Consider the following 17,933-nt stretch of genomic DNA (forward strand, 5'->3'; position numbering starts at 1 on the left):
ATCCTTATAAAAGAGATTTATATAATTGTGCAAATTTATATTTCAAAGGTAGTTAATACCAAGATTCAGGAGATTACAATCTATTATGTTACTGATAGTATAAACAACTGCCATCAACCAATGCCTTTATTACTATCTCATCAAATAATTAGCATGTAGTTATTGAACACCTACTACACGCAAAGATAATACTATGGGTGACAAAAAATAAAACACATAAACTTCCTTCACTTCTGGGATTTAGTTAATTGCTGAACACTATAAACAAGCTGATAAAAAAATACAAGCTGAGAATTTGTATGGCAATAAAACCCAGTAAATGTGACTATAAAATACTTAATTTAGTGTCTTCAGGTAAAACTGCTGCTGTCGTTAAGTGCCCTCGAGTTGGTTCTACCTCATGGCTAACAATAAAACAAAATGCTGTCTGGTTTTGTGCTACATTCACAACTGTTGCTCTGTGTGAGCCCACTGTTGCAGTCACTGTGTCAATCCATCTCATTTAGGGTCTTACTCTTTTTCACTGACCCGTCTACTAAGCTTGATAGTAGAGGATAGTCCCTCCTGATATTGTTGTCGTTATGTGCTGTCAAGTTGCCTGCAACTCATAGCGACCCTATCTATGTACAATAGCTCTGAAGCCTGCCCTGTCCTGAGCCGGTCTCACTGACTCTGAGACACCTCTGTCCATTGTCCCAGTTACTGTGTCAATCCATCTCATTCGAGGTCTTCCTCTCCTGTGCTGTCCCACCACCCTTCCGAGCATGATATCTTCCAACGATCGGTCCCTTCAGGCCACACACTCAAAATATGTGAGAGAGAGCTTCAAAATCCTAACCTCCCAGGAGAAACCTGGCTTCATCCTCTCCATGACAGACCTATTGCTTTCCTTGGAGGTCCACGGAATGTTCAAGAAGACTCTTCTCCAAGGAGCTCAGGTGGCCTAGTGGTAAGAAGCTGCACTGCAATCCCAAAGACTCTTCTCCAGCACCATCAATTCTTCTGTCATCCTTAGTCATTGCCCAGCTCTTTAGATGCATAGCAAGTAACTGCGAAGACCATGGCCTGGATCAGGTACATCACAGTCTCTAGACTGACATCATTGCTTCTCAGTACTCTGGAAAAGTCCCTGACAGCAGATTTACCTACTGCAATTCATCTTTTGATTTCCTGATGGTTGGTGCCAAGAGTGTTGATTGTAGAGCCAAGCAAGCTGTAATTGTTAACCACCTCAATCTCTTCTCCATCCAACACGGTGCTGACAATTGGCCCAGTGGTGAGAATCTCTGTCTTCTTGATGTAGAGCTTCAGTCCATATTGAAGACTACAGTCCTTGACCTTCTGCTGCAAGTTATTCAGCTCCACCTCAGTTTCAGCAAGCAAGGTTGTGTCATCTGCACATCATATGTTGCTGGTGAGTCTTCCTCCAATCCTGAGGTCACATTCTTCCTCATAAAGCCCAGCTTCCCCAATGATCTGTTCTGCTTATAGACTGAAAAGGTATGGAGACAAGATGCATCCCTGATATATTCACTTCCTGATTTTGAACCATGCAGTGTCTTCTTGCTCTGTTCTGAGGACTGCGTCCTGGTCCAAGTACAGGTTCCACAAAAGTACAATCAAGTGTTCTGTGATTCCCATTATCCTCAAGGTTTACTACATTTTGTTGTGATCCATACAGACAAATGCCTTTGCGTAGTCAATGAAACACAGACAAGACATGCTCCCTCTGGTACTCGTTGCTTTCTGCCAAGATCCATCTGACATTGATGATAACGTCTCTAGTGCCACAGTCTCTTCTAAACCTAGTCTGCATTTCTGGTAGTTCTTGGTCAATGTACTGTTGCAGTCGTTTCTGGATAATCTTCAACAGGATCTTGCTTGTGTGTGTGATATGAGCGATGTTGTACGATGGTTTCCACACTCTGTCGGATCACCTTTTGATAACATGTCCTAAGTATGTCTCATGAAGTCTTCCCATCCTTGCTTCTAAGGAGCACGATGATTGAACAAGTTTGTTCTTTGGGCAGTCGACGGCATATTCAATATGCCACATTCAAAGGCATCAATTCTTTAGGCTTTCTGTTTCATTATTCAACTTATACGTGTTGTGAAGCAATTGAAAATATCATTGACTGGGTCAGGTGTACTTTAAAGTGACAGGTTGGGTCGTTGGTAGATTATTTTGCAAGGCAGTACGACATTTGTTTTCTCCTTTTAAAAGAATTTTTAATTGGTTTATATGCACTCATTCATATACATTTTATTTCCTTCATCTACACTGTGTTTTATGCAATCATTTGTATACAGTGTTCATTTCTGTACAATTTATATGACCATTTCTATACATCATGTTTTATATAGTTTTTATCGATCTATGACTTCCATCAAGAACCATGTCACCAAGAACCTACTGAGACTCGCCTCATTCTGAACACCTATCCTGTACTTATCTCCATGTTTCCCAGGCTCATCCTCCCCATCCAGTCTCTGCAGCATTCACTGTCTGCTCATTCTGTTTCTGCTCTTGGCCATCCCCCTGCCCTCCAAACCCCTCAGTTTTTGAAGTGATGAAAATGTTATATAAATACACAATGGTGATGGTTGTACAACATAGTGAATGCAATAAAAGTCACTGAACTACACACTGAACAAAGGTAAAATTGGCAAACTTTTTATCTATTCATGTTGTTACGTGCCCTCAAGTCAGAATCAACTCATAGCTGACTCTCCAGAGGGTTTTCAGAGGCTGTAAATCATGTGGGAGGAGACTGCTCATCTTTCTCCTATGGAGCAGCTGGTGGATTCGAACAATCTTCCTTTTGGTTGGCAGTGCAACTCTTTACCATTAGAGTTCCCTATGTTCTTCTTCCTAGTTCAAACTAAGAAGGTTGAAAATATTGGCAAAGATCTCAGGATAAAAGTCTAAAAGGACTACTACTACTACATCAACAACTGAGATGATAATGGGCTAGAGACCTTAATAAAGACAGAGTGCATTACTTACACACATAATCCCCCAAACTATTGACCACCAGTCCACATTAATCTTTTTAATGTTTGTCTTTGTTCTGTCTTAACAGAACATTCCTTCCATCTGGTGGCAGATGCATGAATTGCAGGCCAAAACCTAAAGAGGCAAACCAAGCCTTGGAGCAGCAGGGCCAGATTACAAGGAAGATCTCTATGGCAAATCTTTATGGGAAATTCTACTAGGCACAAAAACGGGTCTGTATTTGCCTAGAACAGAAGAAGAGTGAGACATGGGAAGAGGAAATAATGTGTGGCTAACTGCCTCACTGAAAACTCTCACCATTGCCATAAGACCAGACTGGATAGTGTCCAGCTACCCTTACTGAACATTTTGATCAAAGTTTCTAAAAAATAATCATGATCAAATGGGGGGAAATATAAAACAAAATTTAAAATTTTCAGACCCTAGACTAAGAAGTCATGAAAAGTGGATGCACCTCAAAACAATTGCGCTGAGGCAGTAACTATAGAAAAAAATACCCTTTAGCGTCCTTAATGAACCAGACGTCATTGTTGTGTGCGGCACAGTCAGAACTGACTCACAGATGACCCTCCAATGGGTTTTCAGTGGCAAATTAGCTCCCAAGAAGCAACTGGGGGATTCTAACCCTGAGTCTTTGAGATTGCAATGCAACCTCTCACCACTAGAGCTCCCTACTAATTAGTTTAGCTTAATTAGTATGAAATGTGTGCCTTTAGCCTTGTGCTCTTTTAAGATCTATCTTTATGGCTTCAAGCTGAGAAGAGCAAGTCAGAAGGTCAGGCAGAAATCTTAGTGGGCAGTGGCACTGATATTATGTTAATGAGGGAGGAACAACTCAGAAAAGAGGATAATGGTTGCAACTCAAAGAATGAAAACAATGTCACAGACTTGTATACAGAGAAACTGTTGAGTAGGCTTATGTTCTCCTGTGCAGGCTCTCAACCACAATTAACAAAAAAATGACCCAAACAACCACAATAAACCAAAAAACCCCAAATTATTAAAACTAAATGAAATGTATGTTAAGTGACAAAAACCAGGTGCAAAAGACTACATATAATTTCATTTGTATGGGGCATTTTGATACATTAAATTTCACCACTGAGACAAAAGAAAAACAAAGATTGAGGAGGAGGAAGAGGGATGGAAAACAACAGAAATTATGTTGAGCGAGATACTGCTGAATTTACCATCAGTTAAATTACCAAATTTTGTCACATACCTTATAGAAGAAATACTGTACAAGGTGTGCTATTCTCACATAGTACAGATGCCCATGAGCCAATAGCAGTTTTTTCAAATGTTTAAACTTAGGAACAGCATAGTCACTATTCCTGGCTGCTTGGCGACCTTCTTTGCCTTTAATACCTTAAAAGAAGAATATCTCTTTAGGGTCAGTATTTTCTAGAATAAGCAACCCTTGGAATTTTTATTTTAGGATACTACACTTGCTTAAGCATTACAATTCAACTTTATACCTTACCTTTTTTTTAAAGTTCTTTCTTTAAAGAAATACCTAAATTTTCTAGTAAAATATAAAATTAAGTTTAATCCGCAAGTATGCATTTATAACATAACATGAAACAATGAGATAGAACCATTATTTTACTCAACACAAGGTGAAAATTATCTAGAGGGAGAAAAATTAAACTCAAAAGACATTTTTAAGCTATGTAGGAAGTAATTAATTGTGCACTACCACAGGCTTACACGCTATATTAAAGCAACTCAAAGACCTGGGATTTATGTCCTAGGAACTCAAAATTGAATAGTTACAATGAAAAGATGACAAAATCCAAAATCTTTTCACTGAATGAAACTCTAAGTAGCACAGCCAAAGTATTTCATAAACTCATGTAGCTTTAGACCATTTCCACACCAGATAATTATAATGAGTACAAGTTCAGAGGTCTGCAACCAATAGGGCAACTTTGAGACGGGGCGGGGGGTGGGGCATTGTGAATTCAAACAGCAGCAAAATGAGTCTTAAGATTCTAATCTCCTATCTCTCCATTCCACTTGAGAACAAAGTACAGGGGTGTTAGGTTTATTGCCTAAAAATGGTGCAGTGGTGAAAAGCTGTTGTTGCATTTAAACATATAAAGTCATCACTACAACCCAAACCACCCACAAATGTTGTTCTGTGGAAAACCAGACAACCAATTAGCACTGCTCAGTCCCAAAGAATTAAATATCTCAAAAGATACAGTGCAGCAACATAAGCAGGTATTCTGACCGAGAGAGGAAAATCAATACAATTTCATGCATGCTGTGAAAGTGAGAGCTAAACAATCAATTGTGCTGCCAGCACGTTTGGGAAATTCACTTTTACTTGGTCAATATGAAACTAGCCCCTCTCCCAGTCCTGCTATATGTGCAGGCCCTCTGGATAGACTTGTTTCATGATCAGATGAGGCCCTCCATTCGACTGACAATTATCATCCCCAAATTAAAGTTCAGGAGGAGCAACCAAAACAATCTCTCTAGAATACAAGGCCGTTCTACCTAAAACAATACTGAAAGGTTTCAGCTATCATCTCAGAAGATGTTTCTTACCTATGCCCACATGGGATTCCAAGATCATACTAACATCATTGGCACCATCACCTATCGACAGTGTTATTGGACTGCCTTTTAAATTCTTCACCATTCTGACAATCTAAACATTAAATACAAAAGAAGTATAGAGAAGGTCAAAGCAGAACCTGCGAATGGACCACATGTGGAGTTTATGACTCATTCACACCTGTAAATGGAGGCCTTTCAAATGGGTCATTTATGCACGTATATCCCACAGTCAAGGATTCGCAGACACAGAGGACCACAACCATTACTTGTTTCTGGTTCTGTGCTTGTGTGAATTAGCAAAAGCCTGGCTTATTAATTATATTAACGAACAACACATGCCACACTTTTGTTACTGCTTCATATGTCTTTTCAAGTCAGTTGAACGTTTTCCAATGAAGGCCAGAAACAATTTGGGGTGGCGAGTACAGAGCCGCTGGAAGAAACGTGGGAAGTCAGAACAGTACTTTTGTTCACCTGTCCCTCCCTCCCTGGTGGTTTTCCTCAATATAGGTGTACCTTGATTCTCAATTGTCTAGTTTATTTCTTGTTAAAGTCTTGCTTCCATCTGGCTATCTATTAATCTTTAGTTCATTTCCTGCTGCGTAATGTTATGGAAACACTAGTGTTTTAATGACATGAACTTGACTTGGCGGTGTGGGAAAAGAGATTCTAGGGGAAGGGTGAAAGCTGGAAGACCAGCAGGGAGATTGGCGGGGGGGGGGGGGCACAGAGGAGGAAGTCTGTTAAATCATATGGAATTGGACCAGGCTGGAAAAGAGAGATTTTCAAAGCTGATATCAAATGAAAGTTATGACAAAAGGCAGGATGTCAACAGGGCTTAGTGACGACGAATCAGAACCTTGCGCTCTCCTGCATCATACAGGGTAGAGGAGTTGAAAAATACTGTGTATAGAAAGTGGCCCTGGAACCTTGGATTATATCCCGAGTTAAGTTTTTTGTTAGGTCAGGAGGAGTCCAAATGAGGAAACATGAAAACATGAGAAAAGCTTTGTTAAGTGGACTTGGGTTACACCATAGTGAAGGGACACAAAGTGAAGAAACCAGAAGAGGGGGGAGGGTTTTCTATTACAAAGAGAGCACAGTTCTTCTCTGACACACATATGGTCTCCATGGTTGGGGTGACTTGAGAGCAGTTTGGAATGGACACAAAGCATGTACATATGTGGTAAAGTCCAAGAGAATGATCTCCAACTACCATCTTTCATCTTAGGAACTAGGTGACCACAGAAGGTGTCTGAGCGAGAAATGATAGAAGCACTAGTGTTGTAATACAGTGAACCTGGCAGTGTGGGAAAAGAGATTCTAGGGCAAGGGTGAAAGCTGGAAGACCAGCAGGGAGATTAAAAACAGAAGAAAAATGTCTGCTAAATCATAAGGAATCGGACTAGGCTGGCAATGACAGAGCTGAAAAGCTGGTATCAAAATGCAAGCTATGACAAAAGGCAGGATATCAACAGGACTTGGTGACTTTACATGGAATAAGGAAGAAGAGAGGGGTCAAAGGTAGTTTTGAAAGGCTGGGAACAAATGAAAAAATGGCCCTGGTAACAGAAATAATGAGGATACGGGGAGAAACAAACTACTAGCCTGAAGGAAGAAAATGGGAAGATGTGTTTTGGATACTACAATTTCATGACAGTGGGAAAGCCACGTGAAATGATCTAATAGGCAGCGAGAAGTATGAGGCTGAATGTTAAGACGGAGTTCCAGTCAGAGATATATCAACGAGGCTCAAAGACGTGAACGTGCTAATCCAGACACAGAGCATCGTCATAGTAAAGAATAGGATGGATGACCCAAACCTAGAGAACGCCAGCAGTTAGAGAAAAGAAAGGTGATAAAAAAAGAAAAGAAAACGACGCTGGGTTGCCAAAGAAGAAAAAAAGTCCGAAGCTTGAGCTGTCACAGAAACCAAGGGAGGAGAGTTTCAAGAAAGATCTAATTGGTACCATCAAATGCAGTGGAGAACGCAAGACAAGTCAGCCTTCAGGGTAAGATGAGAAAAAAGAAGGCACGGGGCTAATGTAATAGGGGAGTCGGGGGCAGAGGAACGGAGACAGCAGGCACCAAGTGCTCAACTAGCAGTTGGGAAGGTGAGTTACTGAGTAGCCGGGTTTGGGCAGACAATAAGGTGAAACCTAACTTTAAATTCAAATTGATGCCCAAGTTTGACAACAAAGAGAAAGAAGCCAAGGACGACAAGATTAGGTGTCAACAGTCACTCATATATAAACAGATACCCTTGACTATTTGGACATATGTCTATATAAGAACCCAGAGTGGAACATTAACATAAATCCATAGTTACCTGGGCTTTTTGTAAGGGTGCCATCCGGCAGCAGAGCACTGCCGTGCACTTCATACAAATTTGTAGGAAAATGTTTTTGTAGTTGTTTGAGCTAGAGTCTTGACTAGAATTCAATATGAGTGACAATGTGGAGCCATCAATGATTAATCCATATTCCTGGTGCTCTGTCCATGCTCTGAAAAGAAAAAGAAAAAGCTGTAGTTAAATCCATTATATGTTTGTGTTTAGAGCCCTGCTTTATTTCCTTTTTAAAACGAAAAAAGGATGAGTTTCAGAAGAAAGAGTCAACAATCTGATCTCTTAACCTGTAGATTCTAAGAAAGTAGTTACCTCAAGCAATGGCACAACTGAGACTTTCAATGACATCTCTAGGACCCAAGCTGCCCATGGAGATGACTGAGCTCTAACTGATATAAAAATAAAAATAAAGGAGGTCGAACAGGAATACAAAGACAAATCTGGAAATTATGGATCAAACTCTGGTATGAAGAAAAGACATCAATATGAAAATGTCTTAGCAACACAGGAAACGCGAAAAATGATTTTGGGGTAAATAAATTAAAAGCGACCATTTGCTAAAATATTTTTGACTAAGGGACAGAACCGATTAATAGAACATGGCTTCTCAAATGTAATGGGCTGCCTGATAGACATGATGTTCAAGAAACCCCATACAATACTGACGTAGGCTCCGTAAAGAAACAGCACCGTACATAATTCACACGAAGGATAAAGTACTGGCAAGCACTGCCATTTTCACTGGTTCTCAACCTGAGCTCTCTGGACAGCTTTACAAAATGCCCAGCTCTGGCATCTCTGCCCACATCAAGTAACTCAAGAGTAGCTGGGCCAGGGTTTGGCCACAGGTGTGATTTTAAACTTCTCCAGGTGATTCAAGGAGGAGCCATGGTGGTACAGGGGTTAAATGCTTAGCTCCCGATCAAAATGGCAGTGCTGTGAACTCTCCAGCTCGGAAAGACAGGGTAAAAAGAGGTCAGAAAAGCAAACTGCTAGAGCGGTGCAGTCGGCAATCAGGTTGAAAAGGTGGATTTAGACCTCTGCTTTGACCTGCTTGTGTGAAAATGGGAGAAACAGCCATGGTTTCTGAGGAGAGCTGAGGTTTATTTAAGGATCCTTCATCAGGCAGAGGGGTTTAAGAGATACGAGGGACGTGGTGCTAGGAAGTGATGTGGCGCATTGGCTTTGAGAAACGGGGACATGAAGGAGGCTTGGGTGCAAAGCTGTAGCTGGTTAAAGTGATTCTAGGTCTGAAGTCTGTGTAATTGAAAAAAAGACTGTGCCCAACTCCCAAAGATGGGATGATCTGGTACAGCGAGGAAGGTTTTTCTACGTTTTGGTTTTTTAAAGCTCTGGCTTTTAAAAAAGTGTTCCCAGAGCTGTAGAATGGACAAGCAAGATACAAATAAGCATGATTTAATAACTAAAGGGGAAAAGATTTATCACAGTTAATAAAAATCTGCTTACTCTCATTGTTATCTAAGAATCAGAACAGTAACAACTATAAGAATAATAATTGTTGTTGTTGTTATGTGCCGTCGAGTCGCTTGGGATAATTAGGATCAATTTTAGAGAACTACGGAAACCCTCAAGAATGTGCAGTATTTTTTTTTAGCTGTGGTAAAACAGACAATATTACAATATAAATACAATATGTAAAAATTCACTATTTCAAAGTATACAATTCAGAGGCATGTTATCACCACAGGCATCGCAACCACTCCCACTATTTGCTTTTCAGAACCTTATACTCTGGAGTTTTCATTTTAAAGCCTGTTAAACCTCAGGGATGGGGACAGATAAGTATGAACCCTGGAACTGGGTAGACTCGTTCCCCCCTCACTAGTTACGTGATCTCAAGTAAACTGCTTCCCGTCTCTTAGCTTCAGCTTCCCTATGAACTGCAGCACTGGGCTCAAGTGGGTCAAAGATGATGAGGAAGGCACCAGATAGGGCAGGGTTCAGGTCTGTCGCTCACAGAGCACCCAACAACAACAAAATGGAGAAAATAAGAGGGCTTTAATGAATTCCTGTACAGATTAAACGAGCAGCATTTTCTAAAGCACTTACTATTGTGCCTGGAACAAGTGTATACTTGCTCTAGTTGGTTCCGACTCGGACCAAGCCTCCAGGGCTGTACATCTTTGCAGAAGCAGACCGTCTCATCTTTCTCCCAAGGACTGGGGTTCAGGCTTCTAACCTTTTGGTTTAGCCTTAACCACAGTGCCGCCAAAGCTTGTAATCAAGAAGTAGTAAATATTGCCTAGGGTCCTTTGGGGTTAGTCCAGACGCAACCTGTGGTATTCTAGAAGGGGACATGAAATTGCTTATGGCTCAGATAAAGGTACATATACCTGATGGGGTGGAGGGAGGGGACCCCTGTTGTGCCTGGAAAAAGCATTGCTTAGTCTTAGTCTTGATCTGAGCAAGACACAAGAAGTCATCTTATTTCAGGATGGCCTCAGGCAATCGGGTTTAGAAAACATCTGTGGGATCTGATTGTTAAAGTGCCCTGATGTTGGTCAGTTGAGCTGTCCACTTGTAACGTACCCCAGAGGAAAACAGTCCGAGTCTTAGAGGGTCAGTGGTTGAAATACATTTCTTTTAGGCAAAGGGAATGGCTGGAATGTCAGAGAGATTTCTCTAAGAGGAGCAGTTTAATCAATGGTTAAAAAAGATAATACCTTAATACAAAATAACTGATGACTTTTATATTGCTGTTCCTTGCTACCCTTAAATGAACGCAAGTAGATTTCTTGACACTAAAGAAATATCTGATGTGACTGGCAATTGGGAGGGGGCGAGGGTAGTAAAGGAAAATATTTACATTCTAAATATATCAGGTTAGGGAGTTTTTATAGAAGCAAAGTATATTTGGGAGTGCTGGTGGCCTAGTGATAAGAAGCTGTGCTGCAATCCCAGAGGCACACAGCTCGAATTCACCAGTTGCTTCACGGGAGAAGGATGGGCAATTTCCTCCCGTGTGATTAACCGTATCTGACAACCTGCTGGAGGGTCAGCTGTGGGTCAGATCCGACTCAACAACAAGATAAAGGCAAGTAGGTGGTCTGGACAAGGTTGACTCTTGCCCAACAGGAAGTAAGAAATAAACTGCTCTCACTCCATAGACTGTACTGTAGGAACTTGACAGGTTTACAGAGGCTGTAGGTCACACGGGAGGAGAAGCTCCGAGTGAGAAAGAGAAGACCCTTTACAGCCTCAGAAATCCAATGGAAGGTGGCCATGTATCAGCAGTACTTCAAAGACTGGGTTTCTAGTAGTTTTGTAGGCTTATTTATGCTTATTTACTAACGTTTTTCCCCACATGAAAGATACTGCTTAGGTATGACCACCATCTTCTATCCCTTCCAACTCCACAGCGCTGCCTTCTTTTCAAATTTATGCCAGAGACAGAGTATTCAGTAAGCACTGTAAGCACTGGCCTGCTTGTGTTAATTTTCTAATCTGTCGTGAACTATTTCACAAGCACAAGTACGTACGTGCCTACCTTTCCTACCGCGTCACCCATCTGTCCCCACTGGAATTCTAGGGGATGATAGTCTCCACACAAAGTGGCTCCAGAACTTCAAAATGCATAGAAACTCTTAAGAGACTCCAATTTAAGAGACTAGAGAGGAGCAATTTTTCTTATTATCATGGACTATGACAGGATATCAATGCAAAACATCTAGGTCCAGAACATTCAGAAATTCAACTACTTTTCTAAACTTCAAGATTTGGAGGATTTTCTTTTAAGAGGAGAAGATGGAAAATGCCTAATCATCTCAAATAGACTATATTAAGCAGGTCCTCAGGGAAGGTTTTAATTTACAAGCATGAAACATCTGCAGAGAATGAAAAATTACACAAAAATGGACCATTCTTTCGTAGGCAAAACCAAGCCTACCCCGCTGCCATTAAGTTGCTTCTGACTCATCAAATCCCTGTAGCAGGGCTTCTCCACGGGGTTTCAGAGGCTGCAACTCTTCTACAGAAGCTAATGGACTGCCCTATCTTTCTCACAAGAATAGACTGTTGTTGTTGTTGTTATGTGCCATCGAGTCGTTGGCGACTCATAGCGACCCTATGTACAACAGCCCTAAACCCTGCTCTGTCCTGTGTCAATCGCACTGTCTCCGACACTCCCATCCCAATTATCCCAGTCACTGAATCAATCCATCTCATAGAGGGTCTTCCCCTCCTGCGCTGTCCCTCTACCCCACATGATGTCCCTCTCCAAAGACCTGTCTCTCCTTACAACATGTCCAAAGTATGTCAGGCGAAGCCCCCGAATCTTTGCCTCCAAGGAGCAGCCTGATTTAACCCTCTCTAGGATGAATCTGTTTGTTTTCTTGGCAGTCCATGGTACATTCAATACTCTTCTCCAGCACCACAGCTCAAAGAATAGACTAGTAGCTTTAAATTGTTGGGCCTTTCAGATAGCAGCCGAGTACTTTACACACCACACTACCACGTCTTCTCTTCTGCGTCTGTACCTGAGATTAAAACCTATGCCAATGTGCATACACAGGAAACTAACGCGCTTTCTTACTTTTTCAGGCTTCTAGTGCTTTTAGGAAATTCATGCAGCAACTTTTTTCGATATTCTATCAATAACTCATGCAAGCGGTCTTCTTTTCTTTCACTTTCTTCGATGGTTTTCGTGGTCAGCTCCAGGAGCTCGGTGCTGGTCTGGAAGAGGCGGCAGGCATAGCACGTGGATTTGGCGGTCTCCATCTTGTCCCCCGTGAGCACCCAGACCTTCAGACCCGCTGCATGCAGAGCTTCAATGGTCTCGGCAGCTTGATCTTGAAGCCTGGAACACAAAGCAAACCTTGTTATCCTCTAAACCTCCTGACAGGAATTCAGCAAGGCAGCTTGTTATCGAGAATATTTTTATACTTCACAGCCTTTCTCGAGTCCTGACACCTTATTACAGTTGGTGTTCTTATATATACCCAACTCCTTCTGAGAATGTTGTCTCTGACTTCATTTTACTTATTAACGTGAATGTCAAATAATGAGGTTTAGAAGATTTGATGACATCTTCCCTGCCTCCCATAATTTTCAATGAGCTTCTGATCATGGAATTGTTGTCGTTGTTATGAGCCGTCAAGTTGCTTGCGACTCATAACAACCATACACCCTGCTCTATCCTGTGCCAACCTCACTGTCTCCGACACACCTACTCCCATTACCCCAGTCACTGAATCAATCCACCTCACCGAGGGTCTTCCTCTCCTGCACCGTCCTTCCATTTTCCCAAACATGGTGTCCCTCTCCAAGGACCAGTCCCTCCTTGCAACATGCCCAAAGTATGTCAGACGAAGCTGTAGAATCCTTGCCTCCAAGAAGCAGCCCAGCTTCACCCTCTCCAGGACAAACCCGTTTGTTCTCCTAGCAGCCCATGGTATATTCAACACTCTTTTCCAGCACCACAGCTCAAAGGCATCAATTCTTTCTTTCATCCCTAGTCACTGTCTAGCTCTCCAATGCATAGCATGCAATTGTGAAGACTATAGCCTGGATCAGGCACACCTTAGTCTTCATTCTGATGTCATTGCTCTTTAGTACTCTGGAGGGCTCCCTGACAGCTGATTTTCCCAATGCAATTCGTCTCTTGATTTCCTGGCTGCTGGTACCAAAAGTGTTGACTGTGGAGCCAACCAAACTAAAAGTGTTACCAATCTCAACCTCTTCACCATCCATACTGATGCTGCCAATCGGACCAGTGGTGAGAATCTTTGCTTTCTTGATGTTGAGCTTCAATCCATATGGAAGGCTGCACCAAGTGTTTCAGGTCCTCCTCAGTTTCAGTAAGCAGGGTTGTGTCATCTGCATAACGTAGGTTGTTGACGACTCTTCCACCAAACCTGATGCCACATTCCTCTTCATATAGCCCAACGTCCTGGATGATCTGTTCTGCATACAGATTGAAAAGGTATGGAGACAGAATGCAATCCCTGGCAGACTCCCTTCCCAATTGTGAACCATGCAGTGTCTCCTTGCTCTTTTCTGATGACTGCCTCTTGGTCCAGGAATAGGTTTCGCATAAGCACAATAAAATGTTCTGGGATTCCCATTCTTCTCAGAGTCAGCTACAGCTTGTTGTGATTCACACAGTCAAAAGCCTTTGCATAGTCAATGAAGCACAGATAGACATTCCTCTGGTACTCTCTGCTTTCTGCCAAGAAATATCTCTAAGTACCATGACTTCTTCTAAACCCAAGCCTACACATCTGGCAGTCCTCTTGATCATGGAATAGCATTTTAATATTTTATTGCATTTTTGAAATAATTTTACATTGCCAATTAGGTTTTATTGGACAATTTCTATGAGTGTTATTCAGTGACACTGGTTCTATCTCATTTCCATCCTGGTTGTTTTGTTTCCGTGAGTTTAGCTTCCTTGTTCTCCCCTCTGGTCCAGGGTAAAAGCTGACCTGTGTATCTTACTTAGAAAACTGGTTAGAAGAGCACGTACTCATAGGCGCTATCATTTATTTTGTGAGGTAATCTGTCTTTTGGCTGATAGGTGACACAAGAGAATGCTTGAGTTTCAGGTGTAAAAGGTATTCCCAGGCAAGAGTCTCAACGGTTCCCCTAGTCTCCGACGGTACAGTAGGTCTGGCTATCTGGCCTTTTTAAGGAATCTTGATTTTTTTTTTTCTACATTTTTTCTCCTGTTCTGTCTGGGATCATTCATTATATTTTATGACATGTTCCTATGAAAGAATTAAGAATCATCAATCTAAAATAAATTGGTTTTAAAACTCACCAGATGTTTTCAGTCACTATCACTTTCCTCTTTTTTATTATATTGTAAATCTCATCACACAAGTAATTAAGGTGGTTCAAAATAGATAGGATCAAATGCCTTCTAAGTCAGAGACTGTGGGGTATTGGAGAATTCTTATGTCTGAGGCACTTTAAGAACAGGAAAGCCAAGCATCCTGAGTTAACTTATACATAATTCTGAAAGGCAAGATTTAAAAAGGAAAAAAAAAAAAAAAAAGAGGATTGTATCTCTGGGTTCCTTCTGGCCATAAAGCAATATTAAAATTCTAATACTTTTCTACGTGGTTGAATTTATGTTTGGAACTTTTTGTTTGTTTAACTCTGCTAATTTGCATTTATACTTTTTTTTTTTTTTAGAAAGCTCCTAAAATATTAAGAGTCTCAGCATTCTTCTCGGCAGGTCACTGCTGGAACCCTGCAATCCTCTCTGGCAGAGCTCATTCTGTCCAGTTCAAGCCAAGCATTTCAAAGCGCACAAAAGCGTGCTTTGGTCTATTAAAGCCAGGTTAGAATTCAGCTTTCATGTTGTTCTCTCTTGAATTTCCCTTCAGCTTTTCTCTTGTGAAAATCTCACCTATTCTCGCAGGTATTAGCTCAAATGTTGTCTGCAGCACAAAGCTCTCTACACACAGGAAGTCTATTTCAGAAACGTCTGCATAAGTGAATGGAAGGCTTAGTTGGAATTAAAAAAATTTGTGAGGACTGATTTACTTCTAGGTCATTTGGATTTAAGTTAAAAACTATTAAATCACTCAAAATGTAACCAAGTTTTCCCTAGTTGTCAAAGTCAATGTATCTTTACGCCCATTTAGATAGCAAAGTTAAACAAAAGCTTTCAAAATCAGAGAACAGAGGGAAAAAATATTCAGTGGGGAAGATCTCACTTCAAATTCCTTGTCATTATTTTCATAAGAGTATTATTTTCTAGTTACTTGTCTTCCACTGCAGTAGCTCCAATTAAATTCATGTTCCTCTCAATATCATCAAAAACCTTTTCCAGTTTTTCTTCTCTGTCTTGTAAGGCCATTTTTGCCTCTAAGAGCTGTCTGTTAATCCGTTCATAATCATCTGAAGCAATTTCTTTGAAGGCTACACAAAGTGTCCGATAACCATCCTAAAAGAAAAGCAGGAGATGAGTAGTTATCAGAACAGTATTTGGACAAAATGCACTCTCTTCAAAATTTTTTTTACCCACATATACAAAGGAGAAGATTTGAAACTGTAGTAAAAAAAATTATATATTGCAACTGAAAGGGCAACTGTATTTGGTTAAAAATAACACAAGAATAGCTGTCTTGAGGTATTTACAAAAAGCAGAAGCCATGCAAAACAAAGATTCTTTTTAAAAAATTTTTATTTATATTATTTTGTGTGTGTGTGTACCATCAAATCGGATCTGACTGGTACAGGAGGGGTGGATTCGGACCACGTGCCTCTGGGATTGCAGTGTAGCTTCTTGCCACTAGGCCACCAGAGCTCCTTTGCAAAACAAAGATTCTTAGAGTGTTCAAAGTGGCAAATGATGTATCGAACCTTGCTCCAGGATAATGTTTTAAAGTAAGAAAAAGAGGAGACAGAGACTCTCAAATACAAAAGAGAGTTGCTAAACGAAAATGCCTTGAACACTGCCTTTATACAGCAATCCCCGGCAGAAGGGTAGGTCTAGCTGCCCGTTTTCTGCAGAGGGAAGCGATGTGCTCACCATGGCATTGCGTTCCACATGGACTTTAGTCAACTCAACTTCATGATTCTGAACTCTGGGGAAAACAGCGGAGTCTGCACCTTTACAAAAGAGAATTATGTCTCCTAAAATAAAGAACCAAGACACTTGACTTAGAATTTTAAGACTGGAATTGGGCTTTTAGTAACAGACAGCTATTAAGGGAGCATCTCTCATCCAGGTGATGTATCTCCTGAGCCTACCTTGCAATGAATGAATGCTCACCCAGACTGAACCGATTTCTTGAACTTCAGTCCGTCAGGGGAATGAACACACACTACCTCTTAAAACTAATAAGCTGATAAGCCAGAGTTTCCACCATATGCACCTCTTTGAAAATTTACTTCCTTCAAGTGAATCACAGAGGACTGTCCTTGTGTCAAGGGCTGCATTTATATTCTCCTTAGAAACCAAGGCAACGAATGCCATTGAACTTGTACCTGGTGGAATTGTCAAGTGGGTTCCTGTTCTGCTATGTACGTTTCCACAAAAAATGGGGGAAAAAACATCTTTTAATTGAGGTAACCTTGGTCTTGAGTGCACATATGGTCATCTGCACACTTCAAGGACCAAGCTCAAGCTGAAGTAGTTTTCAAAAAAGCTAATCAATTCATTTTTAAAACAGTGGTTTGACAATTTTTACTGGAAAGTTGAGAGTAGTTTTGTAGAACAATAGTATGAGTGTGATTTCAAATCAGTCCACATACTCAGGGAAGAACTCAGAATAGAACATCAGGAAAGACATCCTGAGCAAAGCGCTGAGTTCAACATCTTAAGCAAAATGTGACTCTGCCGTTGGAGCCTCTTAGAATCTACTTCACCTAATGACCATTTTCAGTAGACGCTTATGAGGATGTGCCCACATAAGGTAAATGGGTATTTCAAACGTCTTCTCCTGCCTGTTTTCTCTCACACCCCCAGCGCAGTAAGACAATTTCACGGCTATACAAATATACTACAAAGCACCCAACAGTAGGATCCCTAAGGACTGTCTGTATGCTCCCAGAAATATTCTCACTTTAGTGAACTTAGGCTACTTATTTGGGAAGTAATTCATAGTTACTCTTTTTTTCCCTCCCCCCACCTAGAAAGAGAAGGACAGATGGATGGATACACGTCCGGAATCTGAGAGCTTGTGACTAAAGGAGAAGTGCTTCATCAGGGCTTTACTGACAGCAGGCAGAAGGCACTTACTATGGTGCCTGCTGAGGACATGAGAGCCTTGGAACTACGGCACTGGTTCTCCTGGAAAGACAAAGCTTAGTCTGTCATACAACCAGCCCAGAACACCAGACCGAAACCACAATCCATCCTATCTAACCCACTTGCTTCCAGAGAGTAGAAAGCAGAAGGGAATTTAGGAGGTCAAGAGGGACACCAGAAACCCTCCCAACCCAAGGATTCTGCTGCCAGAAATCCAAGACCATCAAACTATAAAGAGAAATTACTGGGGACTTTGGCCAATATCCTGAAGTTTAAAGGGC

At 41.2% G+C, this 17,933-nt stretch overlaps 1 protein-coding gene across 1 annotated transcript in view; it reads right to left on the bottom strand.

The window, feature by feature from the left end:
* The window catches only part of ATP11C (ATPase, class VI, type 11C), a 106,476-nt gene that overhangs the window by 27,562 nt on the left and 60,981 nt on the right, over positions 1 to 17,933 (bottom strand). The window contains 6 exon segments of the mRNA XM_006881898.1: positions 4,239 to 4,384; positions 5,573 to 5,675; positions 7,914 to 8,088; positions 12,484 to 12,747; positions 15,662 to 15,843; positions 16,432 to 16,535. Coding sequence (XP_006881960.1) covers positions 4,239 to 4,384; positions 5,573 to 5,675; positions 7,914 to 8,088; positions 12,484 to 12,747; positions 15,662 to 15,843; positions 16,432 to 16,535 — 974 coding nt within the window.

Source organism: Elephantulus edwardii, unplaced genomic scaffold (assembly GCF_000299155.1).
Source record: "Elephantulus edwardii isolate Elephantulus edwardi_28Jun2011 unplaced genomic scaffold, EleEdw1.0 scaffold00016, whole genome shotgun sequence".
Taxonomy (NCBI): Eukaryota; Metazoa; Chordata; class Mammalia; order Macroscelidea; family Macroscelididae; genus Elephantulus; species Elephantulus edwardii.